The sequence below is a fragment of the Sinocyclocheilus grahami genome, unplaced genomic scaffold, assembly GCF_001515645.1.
Source record: "Sinocyclocheilus grahami isolate Dianchi unplaced genomic scaffold, SAMN03320097.WGS_v1.1 scaffold404.1, whole genome shotgun sequence".
NCBI lineage: Eukaryota > Metazoa > Chordata > Actinopteri > Cypriniformes > Cyprinidae > Sinocyclocheilus > Sinocyclocheilus grahami.
The window spans coordinates 296,141-309,262 of record NW_015505583.1 but is presented as its reverse complement, the minus strand read 5'-3'; the positions used below and the strand labels follow the sequence as shown (position 1 = coordinate 309,262).

At 40.3% G+C, this 13,122-nt stretch overlaps 1 protein-coding gene across 1 annotated transcript in view; it reads right to left on the bottom strand.

Moving 5' to 3' along the window:
* LOC107550652 (transmembrane protein 222-like) overlaps nucleotides 1-3,562 on the bottom strand; it is a 27,214-nt gene extending 23,652 nt beyond the window's left edge. The window contains exons 1-2 of the mRNA XM_016231987.1: nucleotides 3,345-3,562; nucleotides 401-485 (exon numbers count right to left, since the gene is read on the bottom strand). Of these exons, the coding sequence (XP_016087473.1) occupies nucleotides 401-485; nucleotides 3,345-3,463 (204 nt within the window). The 5' untranslated portion in view covers nucleotides 3,464-3,562. The remainder of the gene's footprint in view (nucleotides 1-400; nucleotides 486-3,344) is intronic.
* Between the last annotated feature and the right edge of the window lie 9,560 nt (nucleotides 3,563-13,122).

Genomic DNA, 13,122 nt, shown 5'->3' with positions numbered 1-13,122 from the left:
ATATATATATATATATATATATATATATATATATATAACGAAAGTAAATAAGGCCAATTTTCATCTCATATTAACTTGTTAGTATTTCAATGAGTTTTAGTTTTTCAAGAAGCTTGAACAAAAATTAAAGGAAAACTTTGTAGCAGTCTGGTCTTTGTGAAGTCAGACAAACAGACCTAGATAATGTTACTATAGCTAGACATTGTCATGTATACATGTGAACTGGATGACACTGGCATCGTATGCTTGCTGCATGTCAACTCTATTTTCAGAGTGTGTATTTAAATATCCAGTCATGCATTGTCTCATGTATTCTTGGACAGGCAGATGAGGACTCTAGCTTGAATATGCCACAAGCCACTTTTATCTCAATTATAATAGTGCATGTAAATACACTTACTGAGACAAAGTATGGACCTGCAAAATCGCGGATCACTCCAGTGGAGGTGCAAATACCCATGTGGCCGATGAAAGGAAAGAGCCATCTGAAAGAATACAACAAACAAAAGGAATCAACAAAACCAACAAAAGCACACCGTTTTAAGATATGATTTTGTTAAAAGCTTATATTAATTTTCTCTGTAAATATGTAAATCTTCTGAAAATTTGCTATGTAGTTCTTTATAACTATTTATTTTCATGAGCGTACTAACTGAATGTGTTTTATATACAAAATACAGTAACTACTTTATATATCCGTTATCACTTAATCCAATTTGTTTCAGTCTCATTTTTTAACTATTTGATTATTGCCTGTTCCACAGTCAGCCATATTTGAACTGTTCTTACTTTTTTAATTAATAAATGTAATTTTTTTTCACAATGAACGGATTTATGCTGATTCTAAGCAATTTAAATGAATGCATTTTGAAAATATGACAATTTAAAATCAAATAGATGCAAATATTGCCATTATTATTATTATTTATTTTTTTTTGAGTGCAGAAATCTTACCATTTTCATTTCATTATGACTGACAAATATGCATCACATTAAGATTACGTTTAATCCAAATGGATAGAAATGTTATATGCAATTAAAATACATCAATTTTAAATTTAGGCCTAATTGTTTTTTGTTTTTTTGTATTGTTATCTGAAAAGAAAATAGTTGGTTATCCAAGAAAAACAGCAGTCAACAGACAATGCAGTGGTACAATTTTTGTTTAAGTTTACTTTTCATCATTTGCTATGTTAGTTACATTAAATTATATTTAAATAAATAAATACCCGTTTCATTTATGTACGACTGACGTATATGCATCAGATTAAGTTTATTAGTTTGTTCATGTTAAAACTGCATAATCCAAATAGATGGAAATTTTATGTGCAATTCTTGCATGAGGGTTTACTTTATGATAACGGACCAACAAACACAGCAATATCCCTTCACTTAATACATTTGCATGGCTAGAGCCAAAAAAGGCACGAGGAAATAGCTAAAAACGGCTATTATTTGAAATTGTTCACAAGAGTGGAAATACACAAACTTGTGTGTTTTGGGAGGACAGCTTACAGCACAAGGCTTGATGCTGGAGAATGTCCTTTTCAATATCATACACCTGGCCAAAATCCAGCTTCCCCTGCTGATTCATATTCGTGTTATTTTGGCTTTGGGATTCTAACAAGCAGGGCAACAGAACCGGCAATCCAAAGAACAACCAGATAAGGAAGCGGATTAGACACTAGACCTGTCAAAGTGATTAAAAAAGTATTATCAACAGAGCTCTCAGGGGGGCGATATGAATAACGGTATGTATATCCTGGATAAAACAGCCCCGGTGGAGTTTGTGAAGTGGAGTAGGGCATACGTCGGCACCCCAGATACGCTCCTGTCCATGTGCATATTTATCACCGAGTGTCCTACAGAGCAAGCCGCCGACCCAAATACAGGAGAAGAAGAAAACATGGGGCGAGGAACTCTCGCACCGAGATAATCTGCAGTGGAGTACACCAAGGGACTGGTCTAAGACCAGCTGTAATTCATCTCAGCAAATGATTATCGGAAGGAGTCTGGATTCTGATCCCAGACCAGAACATAATGGGTGTTGTTAATGAACTCAAGCTCCATCCCAGGACAAATGCATCAAAGATTCAACAAAGGTGTCGTGTTTGCAACTAATGGTCATAAATTATAATGCATGTTATAGAATTACTGATATGCATTACAAAATGGTGTCCAGTCACAAAGATTTTACTTTACAAAAAAAGTATTAAAATGTACTACAATTATCAAAGTATTACCATGGTATTCCACCCAAGTGTATATAGTGCATATGGTAGTCATTTAGCACTATACATCTTATGACAATCCATTCCACACTACTTTTATGTAAAGAGACGAGAAAACATTGTAATCACTTTAACCACCGCTATAATAACGACACAGAGGAATGCTACTGTTAAAATCACTCTCAGTTAACAATAGTTATTGTAATAGTTATCTTTATAGTTATCACTCTTGGTGTGAACGGGCCTAAACAGATTTCATTCTGAATGTCTCAAATAGCTTTTTACAATCATTCATGTTTACTGGATCGAGATTAAGTACAGGGAAGGATAATGTTTACATGCACAAACAGCCGTTTTTAGCCAATGAAATGGCTAAATGAAATAATGAAGGTTAGACAGGTTTTGTTTTCCATGACAATGTAACCCTGGTACATATATTTTGGTAGGCTATATATGAAAACTGTGAAGACTTAATTGCATATCCACCCTTGTTTGACCCGTTTTCTCACACCGTATTTTAATTGAACTACAAACCTTATACAGTGTTAGCAAACAACACTGTAAAGTTCAGTCTGTTCTTCACACAAAGCTATAATATATGACTTAAGTTCGACTACTTTTGGTCATGTTTGGAGCACAACAGCGCCAGTCCCCATCCACTCTTACTGTATCACAGAATGTGAACATTCTTTAAAATACTTCGAAGAGCGCGTGTTCGAATATTTGTGTTCCATGGAACGAAGTCAGGATTAGAGCAACATGAAAATGAGTATAAATGATGGCAGAATTTTATTTCCTAATGGGAACTACTCCTTTAAATCACAGCGACCAGGTTTTTCTTCGCAGTAAAACCGGTTCAAATGCCAAATCTGCTAATGTTTTTATTAAACCTACTTGACGCGACATACCAGAAGGCTGCCACATCAACTAAGCGGTGTGCACCGCAATTGCTCGATGAAGCGACGCGACGCGACGCGACGCATCGCATCGCTTGCTGGTGTAATGTCTGGTGTTATGCATCCATCATAAACACAAACCTCTTTCTACGGGACTGAAAAGATTTGAAAACATCAACATGAAGCAAAAGCAACAGCGGAGGCGAGAATCACTCACGATAACACGGGGATTGGCGTCCATACAATACAGTAGGGATAGCGGCTTATGCTCGGGTCTATCCTCTCGAACGCTATGTTATAATTCTTCATGGTCTCTATTTCGACAGCATCCGCCATCACCAGCTGTGAGAAATGAACTTCATTCGTTCCGCTTCCTGGATCTGCAGCGCGGCGCGTTTCCGGGGTCCCTTTGGCCCCTGCAGACCACACACTGTATCAATGGTAAATATCAAGCGATACAATGACACTAATAACCATTGAGAGAGAGAGAGCATGTTTGACACCAATATACAGATAAACGAGTAGCCTATTAAAGTCAAGTGGCATTTTAGCCTAATGTTTCATTTTTAGTTTGTCTGGGCATAGACAAGTGTTTATATATGTATTTAAATGCAAAGGCATTATAAATTTAAAGAATGATCCCAGGTAGGCTATCAAAATAAGATTTAAAATTCATACTTTTGCCACAGCTACAATTTAGAGCATTGTTTAATTGCTTTCCTGTAAATATATAATTAAAAAAGAAAATGTCATTTGTTTTGTTTTTGGGAACAAAAAATATTCTATAAATATAATAATAATAACAGTGTGTGAGCAGAAAAAAATGTACACTGATGAATGAATGAATTCACTTTAAAGGACTGGCTTATCCAAAAGTGAACATTTGCTGAATCCAAGATTCAGTGGACGAGTTTGTTTCTTCATGGGAACAGATTTGGAGAAATTCAGCATTGCATGACTTGCTCATCAGTGGTTCCTCTGCAGTGAATGGGTGCCGTCAGAACGAGAGTCCAAACAGCTGATAAAAGCATCACAGTAATCCACACATGAAAAGTCATCTCTTCTGAATCAAGAGAGAAATATGCACAAGATCAAGCACCATTTAGGCTACAAGCAGTAACTAATAAACAGTCCAAAACAGTTCTGAACTAATATGTCAATGGGTTTTGATGTGAGAGGACGACAGGGGTGGACTTTTTCACTGAAGGAAGATTTATTATGGAGGAGGACTCATATTTTGACCAGACGTGACAGTTTAAAGTTAAAATACCTTAATGATGGATTTATTTAGTTCACAAAATGCTAATTGGTGAGCTGGAGTGCTGGGGATTATTGTGATGTTTTTATCAGCTGTTTGGACTCTCATTCTGACGGCACCCATTCACTGCAGAGCATCCATTGGTGAGCAAGCCATGTAATTGTAAATTTCTCCAAATCTGTTCTGAGAAAGAAACAAACTCATCTACATCTTTAATGGCCTGAGGGTGGGAAAATCTCAACACATTTTATTTTTTTGGATGAACTATTCCTTTAATGAAAATAAAATATATAAGAAGATAAAAATCAATTTTGTTCCCAAAAGATTTCTGTCAGAGGTTGAGATATGATGGGCTCGGAAATTCTATAACAGTCCTTAACACAATTTAACGGCTTGAAAAATCTTTGGTAACTTACTAGAAGCACGTGTTTCTTTGGATGTGTTTAACTGTGAATATTTAAACAATACAGTTCAATATTAGTTGCCCACTTGAACTGTAGTATAGCAGAATCTGATCCTTATGGATCAATTAACCTCAAGTTTTCCCTCAGTGCTGTATGGATTGCATTGTAAGAGGATCCATCTGTACTCGGGCTGGAGGAGGAGAGGCTCAAGGGAATGCTCTGCAGCCATATGTCCTCCTTACTGGCCCCCATTAGACCTGACAGGTGATATATGATGCACACAGGAAAAACAAACTACTCAGCAAAAGCCGGCAGACATTGATAAACGAAGGCATGGTGACACAGATACTGTGGGCTCATCGTGGCCGAGCTTGGGGAGTTCTCTTGGGGAGTGCAAAATGCCACTTCAGTTTCTGCCCACAGTATCCAACCCAATTAGGGCAGAAGATTCACAATGTAGTGTCTATTTAAACACACATCAACGTTCCAAAGTCCACATCCAAGATGTTTGATCTATTTTATCCCACTAGATTATTCCTTTCCAAGGTCATTTGTATGCATGCAATTAAAATGATCTCAAAATATCTCTCTCTCTCTGCTAGAAGCATCCACCTTTTTACCTTGATCTTGGAGTGGTTAAATATCACAAAGACATGTTCAGGTCACATTTCATACCTATAAATAAAAACATTTTCACAATATGCTGTGTATACGGAAAATTAGGCCTAGTTTAAGGACCTAATGTTATTTATAGAATGACTTAATGCACATTTCATCCCAAATTCTAATATAATACATATGGAGTTATTTGTAATTTCCATTGTTCTCAATAAATTCTTATTACTGTAATGCAAAATAAAAATGACAAAGTACAATGATTAAAACAAACAAATAAATAAATAAATAGAATGAGTTCCCTTTAGAATGGGAATTCACATGGTGTCTGACAAGATCAATGACAGTCTGTAATGTCAGTACCAGTGCGGCCGTCAGTTTAAAAGAGTGCCTGTAGCACGCAATTAGCCTTTTTTTTTCAGGAAACATGTATGCGTGTGTGACAAACGCTACTGGTGGAGCACGTTCAACTTCTTGAGGAAGCTGAATGTAATGTGCTCACTATGGTAATAAAAACTGGTAAGAAGCTTTTGTTCTTCCTTGATTCTCATCCGAGGGATAGTAGTCAGCATTTGCACTTGCACGTTTGGTTCTCATAGTGATGTATTCATGGCAGCAGATTCTGTTCTCGCCTTGTTTTTGGGACAACCTAGCAATTAAATGGAGTGTATTCGGCTCTCTCGAGAGTCGAATGCATGCTGTATGATGTGATTGCCGTGAGAAGCTCCACCTATGCTTAACTTTCTCTTGAGGGTTGAGAGTTAAGAGTCTCCTTCCCAAGGTTCCAGTCCCACTGTCACCAGAGGAGAGATCAAAAACAGGGATTGTAGGTGGAGCAGAGGAGGAGTCGGACGGGAAGTGCTTTCCCTTTCAGAACTCTTCCTGTTAACTCTAATTATTTCATATTGATTTCTTAAAGAAGGAAAGAAACTTAGTAATTTTGATTATCTAATTCTGAGGCATTAGATGCCGAAAGAGTTGAAGCATATATTATTGATAAATTAGTCCCTCTATGAAAGTAAAAGAAAGCGACTTGGGCAAGCTGCTGGATCCAGATGTTCTTTCTTTGACATGCTCTACTGGCGTCAACCCAGGAGGAGGAGGATGTGGCTGAGGAGGGCAAAGAAACAATGGAGTCCTCCCAACCAGCCCATCCCGCTTATGAGTAGCGGTTTCTGTCTGTACATAACCACCCTGTTACCATAAGTCTGAGGTGGAGAGATCATAAAATAAATTATATTTGGCCCACATTCATTTGTTTCCTCGAACACAAATTACATGAATGCACAAGGAATATTTGAGCACAGATATGAGTTAATGCCCCCGATTGAAGATACGTTTGCAAACTATCTCTCAATAGGGGAAGCATCATCATTAAAGACTCAGACCCTGTTATCCAAACCTTACCATGTAACATCCCGTTTGAATGGCAACTGGTCAGGCCAGTGGGGTCTTACACATGATGACTGTGTTACAGGCATACCAGGCTGATCTGCTGAAACAACTGGTTTAGGGTCCGGGTCTGTTCCCTGCGACAGTGGCCGAGCTATGCCACACCAAAAATCTCGCTCTCTGAGCCACTAAACAGACAGACATAGATGGTAGTGATGGTGGCCATGGAAAGACATCTGTGGCTGAACCTGGCTGACATTGGGGAGAAAGAGAAAAGCTTTCCTCTCAATGCGCCAGTTTCTCCACTTGAGCTTTTCAACACATCCATTAAGATGGTGGTCAATAAGTTCAGGGAGGCCAAGATACAGTGTGTGGCCTTCAAAAGGTTTATACTGCGGCAATAAAGATCTGCTCCTCAGGGCTCTGTGGGGCCTGGTTCATCTAGGTCTGAGGACCAAAGACAGGACCAGAAGGTGAGCATCACATCCTGCGCTCTTCCTCCTTCTAGGAGTACGACACAGAAAAGTCGTGGTGTGAGGAAGAGTAAGCAAGATATGAGAGAGGAGATTCAGAGAAAGAGATTTGAAAAGCAACATCGAGCAACACCTTCCCTCCCTCTTCCCCCAGAAATTGTTCACACACTTACATCAGGCCCTGGAGTTGGACCGATAATTTTAATGATGTAATTAATTTAGCTAAAAACATATTCTCTCTTCTGATAGGTCTGGCAGATGACTTGACTGTGAGCGTTAAGAGCACAACCAGTCTTGATGCTGTTTTTCTGTAGGAGTTAGGATGTTCACTGTTTCTCCACATTTGCTTTCTAATTTCTTCTTACTGGTGTCAAGTTATATTGCATTTTGTTCAGGTTAGCTGCCTCCTCTACAGCCTGGGGTCCCCTAAGTAGGCTACTCCCTAATAACAAGGTTGAAGCTGTCTTCCCCAGAGTTTGGGGTCCCTTAAGTAGGACGTTCCATTACAGTAAAGAAGTTGAAGCTGCCTCCCCTGGATATTGGGGTCCCCTAAGTAGGAAGCTCCTTCATAGTGCTGTGGTTGAAGTTGCCTCCCTCACTGGGGTCCCCTAAGTAGGAAGCTCCCTGACAGCAATGAAGCTGAAGCTGCCACCCCCAGACATTTGGGGTCTCTAAAGCAGGAAGTTCCTTCATAGTTTTTCTCCTTCATAGTATTTGGGTTGAAGCTGCCTCCCCCTTTTTTTGGGGGGAGGGGGGGGTCTTCTAAGTAGAAAACTCCCTAATAGTAATAAAGTTGTAGCTGCCTCCCCCAGATATTGGGGTTCCTTAAGTAGGAAGCTCCCTTATAAGAACAAGGTTGAAGCTTTCTCCCCAGTTGCTGAGGTTCCTTAAGTAGGAGGCTCCCTTGTGTTTGGACTGAAATTAGGGCAGTACTCTCCCCAATGTTGGGCCTTCATGTTGTCCAAACAGGCATAGAGGGCTCTGATTAGATGGGAGTCGCATGGCCCCAGGATCATCACAGCATCTTTCCATACCAAGAGGAGGAGGATCAAGATGAGCATTGTTCAGTGCTACGCTCTAACAAACGACAGTGAAGAGGAGGATAAAGATCAGTTCTACAGCAGACTGCAGAAGATCCCCGAGACCTATACAGACAAGGATTTCACCATCCTCATGGGAGATGTCAATGCCAAGATTGGGTCAGACAACACTGGATACGAAATCATGGGCACCCATGCCCTGGGAGTGATGGACGAGAATGGAGAGAGATTTGTGGACCTGTGTGCACTCAACAACCTGGTCATTGGAGGCAGCATCTTCCCACACAAGCGGATCCACAAGAGTACATGGATATCACCAGACAGAATGACAGAGAATGAGATCGACCACGTCTGCATTAACAAGAAATTCAGAAGATCCCTGCAGGACGTCAGAGTGAGAAGAGGAGCAGATGTGGCGTCCGACCATCACTTAGTGGTGGCAAGACTGAAAATGAAGCTGAAGAGAAACCAGACTGATGCATCAGACAGAAGAGTAAAGTACAACATCAGTCTTCTGAACGACCCTAAGACGAGAGAACAGTTTTGTCTGGTGCTGGAAAATAAGTTCAAAGTGCTTCAGGACCTTATTGAAGAGGAAGAAAATGTGCTCAACAGGTGGCAGAAAGTGAAAGAGACACCAAGATCAACATGCCAAGAAGTAGTGGGGCTAAATAAACACCACCAGAAGGAGTGGATCACAGCAGAGTCCTTGACCAAGATAGAATGCAGGAAGAGGAAGGAATCCCCCAGACATCAAACCAGCAAATGTGGATCTCCCTATCAACTGCGAAAAGCTGGCTAGGGACAAGATCAGGAAGGCCATCACCCTGAAGAAGAACGAGAAGGCAGCTGAACCAGACGACATCCCAGAAAAGCGAACCTGGATGCGTCAGTGGAGATGCTATACCCACTCTTTGAGAGGATCTGGGAGGAAGAAGATATGCCAGCAGACTGGAGGAAAGGTTACATAATTAAGCTTCCCAAGAAAGGTGACCTCAGCAACTGTGACAACTACAGGGGCATCACACTACTATCTGTGCCAAGCCTTCAACCGGGTCCTTCTAGAGAGGATGAAGAACATTGTCGACCCACAGCTGTGAGACGAACAGGCAGGCTTCCGGCAAAACAGATCCTGCATGGACCAGATTGCAACGCTCTGCATCATAGTTGAACAGTCACTGGAATGAAACTCTCTGTTGTACATCAACTTTGTTGACTACGAGAAAGCATTCGACAGCGGGAATCAAGAGACCCTCTGGAAGCTCCTTAGGTTCTACGGCATCCCAGCAAAAATGGTCAACCTAATCAGGAACTCTTACGATGGCATGTTCTGCAGGGTGATCCATGGAGAGCAGCTTACCAACAGCTTCCAGGTGTGAACTGGAGTTCGACAAGGATGCTTGTTGTCACCGTTCCTCTTCCTACTTGCCATTGACTGGGTAATGAAGTTATCCACCAGTGGGCGCAGTAACGGGTTCCAATGGACTTTGTGGAAATGGCTAGATGACTTAGAATTTGCCGATGATCTTGCCCTCCTTTCACACAGCCAACAACAGATGCAAGAGAAGATAAACATTGTGGCATTCATGTCATCACAAGTTGGCCTCAACATCCACAAAGACAAGATCAAGATCCTGAAGGTCAACACCACCAGTACAGAGCCCCATCACAGACCACAGTAGCATCATAGACCAACAGGGCGGCACAGATGCAGATGTTAAGGCAAGGATTGGCAAAGCAAGAGCGGCCTTCATAAAGCTAAGGGAACATTTGGGCCTCTAGGGAGCTGTCCATGACTACCAAGATCCGACTGTTCAACTCCAACGTGAAGAAAGTCTTACTGTATGGAGCAGAGACCTGGAGGACGACCAAGACCACCCTCAGGAAAGTCCAGACCTTCATCAACAGCTGCCTTAGAAGGATCATCCAGATCTGCTGGCCTGACACCATCAGTAACGGCAACCTTTGGGAGAGAACTAGGCTTGCCGCGATAGACTGTGCTGATGGTGATACCGTTGTTAAGCCACAACACCGGTTACATCATTTGCGAAAAGCTCCGGCGGCACCGACCCCCACCGTTGTTTAGATTTTTTTATAGTAATAAAAATAATTTAGTTCAGTAAAATAACAGACACTACAATTAAAAACTGAACGTGGCTGCTCAATGCAGCGTGCCGAACGACAGTCGCATCACAGATCAGATTTCATTTATCCAGTGAGGAGTGTAAGTCGAGCTGACAAACAAGAAGAGTGGGGCGAGACAGACAAGACGATCGCGGATGATTTAGTTTCGAAACGAGATGCAAAAGCGCCTGTTTGGCAGTATTTTGGATTTTGAAAAGCCTGTTGACTTTTGCCGTTTATCTAAGGTGATTTTGGAAGTTTTTTTAAGCATTTGTTTCTTATTTAATTGGTTCCACAGTGTTTGCTAATTCTTACTTTATTTAAACTTTGTGTAATTTATTTATTTTATTTGATATCAAGGTGTATGCCTTGCCTCCAAGCTTTCTTATTCATTTTGCTAATAAACTTTCTACGTTTCTTATTTATTTGGTTATATATTATACATGAAATGCTCCCGATGTAAATTGGCACTGCGTGGAGGTGGAACAAAACCTTTTCTGAGTCATAATGTGCCACAGACGTGCAGTGTAAACAAGGGGTAGAACACAAATTAAGATATTTTTGATGAAATCCGAGAGCTTTCTGACCCTCTCATAGACAGCAATGCAACTGACCCATTTAAGGCCCAGAAAGGAAGTAAGTAAGTAAGCTATGAGAATACTTTTTGTGTGCAAAGAAAACAAAAATAATGACTTCATTCAACAATTTCATGACAGTACAACTGACGCAGGAGCTGGAGTTCTGATGTAGAATGTCCATCTCTCTTAGTTCAGCGTCTGTATATTCTGGTTCAAATAAGTAAGACTTCAGACATGTGTCCGAAGGCATGTTTTATGTACAACGTGCATCTTCCTCTGCTTGCAAACAAGGTGCAGCACATCCAGGTTCTGTGCTGTCTAGTCAGGGTCAGAAAGCTCTCGGATTTCATCAGAAATATCTATTTTTTGTATTCAATTTGTGTTCCAAAGATGAACGAAGGTCTTACGGGTTTGGAATGACATGAGGGTAAGTAATTAATGACAGAATTTTCATTTTGGGGTGAACTATCCATTTAAATTTAGGATTTTCCTTGCATAGGGCCTGAAGCTTGGGTAGTGGCTGTAGGGAATATCATCGCTGGCAGTTCCACTGATCCAAATCTAAATTATTTGACTCTGACAGCTAAGTCCATTAAGTCCTGATTTGCGTGCTTGTCACAGCCGATTTGGCAGTCAATCCCATCAGCATGGAGCAGTGGGTATATGTTCTCCATAGCATCTCCACGCAGCAAGTTCCCATTCGAAAGGGAACGTCTCAGTTACAAATGTAACCCTGGTTCCCTGAGAAGTGGAACAAAACACAGCATCTCATTGCCATGCCTTGGGCCTGTCTGTTTACGTGTCCTTCAGACAAAAGTGATGACATACTACAGGTGGCCTTTTATACTGAAACTAGGTAGAGACGTCACAGACTGTCGGCGGCTTGTGAAATAAGCGATCAAACAACATCATGCACCAGACATCGGTCACGCTGATGGCATTCCCCAGTAGAATATTGTCAGACGCAGTGTCTTGAGGTGCATTTCACGCCATATTGTAATTACCTTGATTACGAGATACTAACTTGTAAAAAGCATTCACGTCCTCGTAGAACTCGCATATGTTCCCCTTGTTAGGGAACCAGGGTTACATTTGTAACAAGACAATTTTCTTCTTTGCATTGTGATAATAAATATTTGGGGTAAATCACACTGCGAAAATCTTAACGGACCAAATAAGGCTTTATTTTCTTTATGCAAAATAAAATTAGCTATTTCTTTCTTTTGATTTTGGGGCGGAATTACCCAGACATGGTTTGACAGGTTTTTTTTAATTGACCTAAGTAGTAAACATTAATTAGCCTATCTCTCAACAGTTTGATGTATTTTTGTTATAAAGTAAATAATGATTATAAATAGGATCATTCAGTTTCATCTGATTACCTGTCACCAGGAGACACTCCTGGCATTTGCTTTGAGTGATGTTTGTACAACATTTCCTCCTTGGTGGGTGACACACTGACATCTCAAGAGGAACATCCATATTTCTATGGCTTAAATTAACAAGCTTCATCTCCAAAGTATCCTAGATGACATCTCGACCACATGTAACGTGCAAAATGAGTTTAATTTAGTGTCCCTGCTGGCTGTGGAGCAGTGCTGTTTCCCAGATGTCTGTAATGAGCTGAGTGATCTATTATAATTACATTCTTTCAGTGAGAAACTACCATAAGCATGAATGAAATCTCTTGAGAAGTGGAAGGATACATCTTTAGGAACATGTCAGCACATCTTCAGTGTAATGAGGGCTCATTTTCACATGAAACTAAATTAAGCAGGCTTTCAGCATTTATGAGCAGTTTACTATATATATATATATATCTTTAAGTGCTTTAATGCACTAGTCAAAGTAATGAATTAGTCAAGTGTCAAAAGTTTCAAAATGTGTTGTTTAACTTTCTGCAAAAGAGTGGAAAAGGGGAAATCAGGATTAGGCACAAAATAATGTCTTCAGAATCATTTACATGTGAAATGTTTGGAAATTGAATAACCAAACCTGAATAACTGGCAATCTTCTGTGAAACACAGAAGACATTTCAACAAAGTTTTGTTTCCCATTGACTTTCATTGTGTTTTTGCCCCTACAATGGGAGTCATAGGAAACTAAAACGG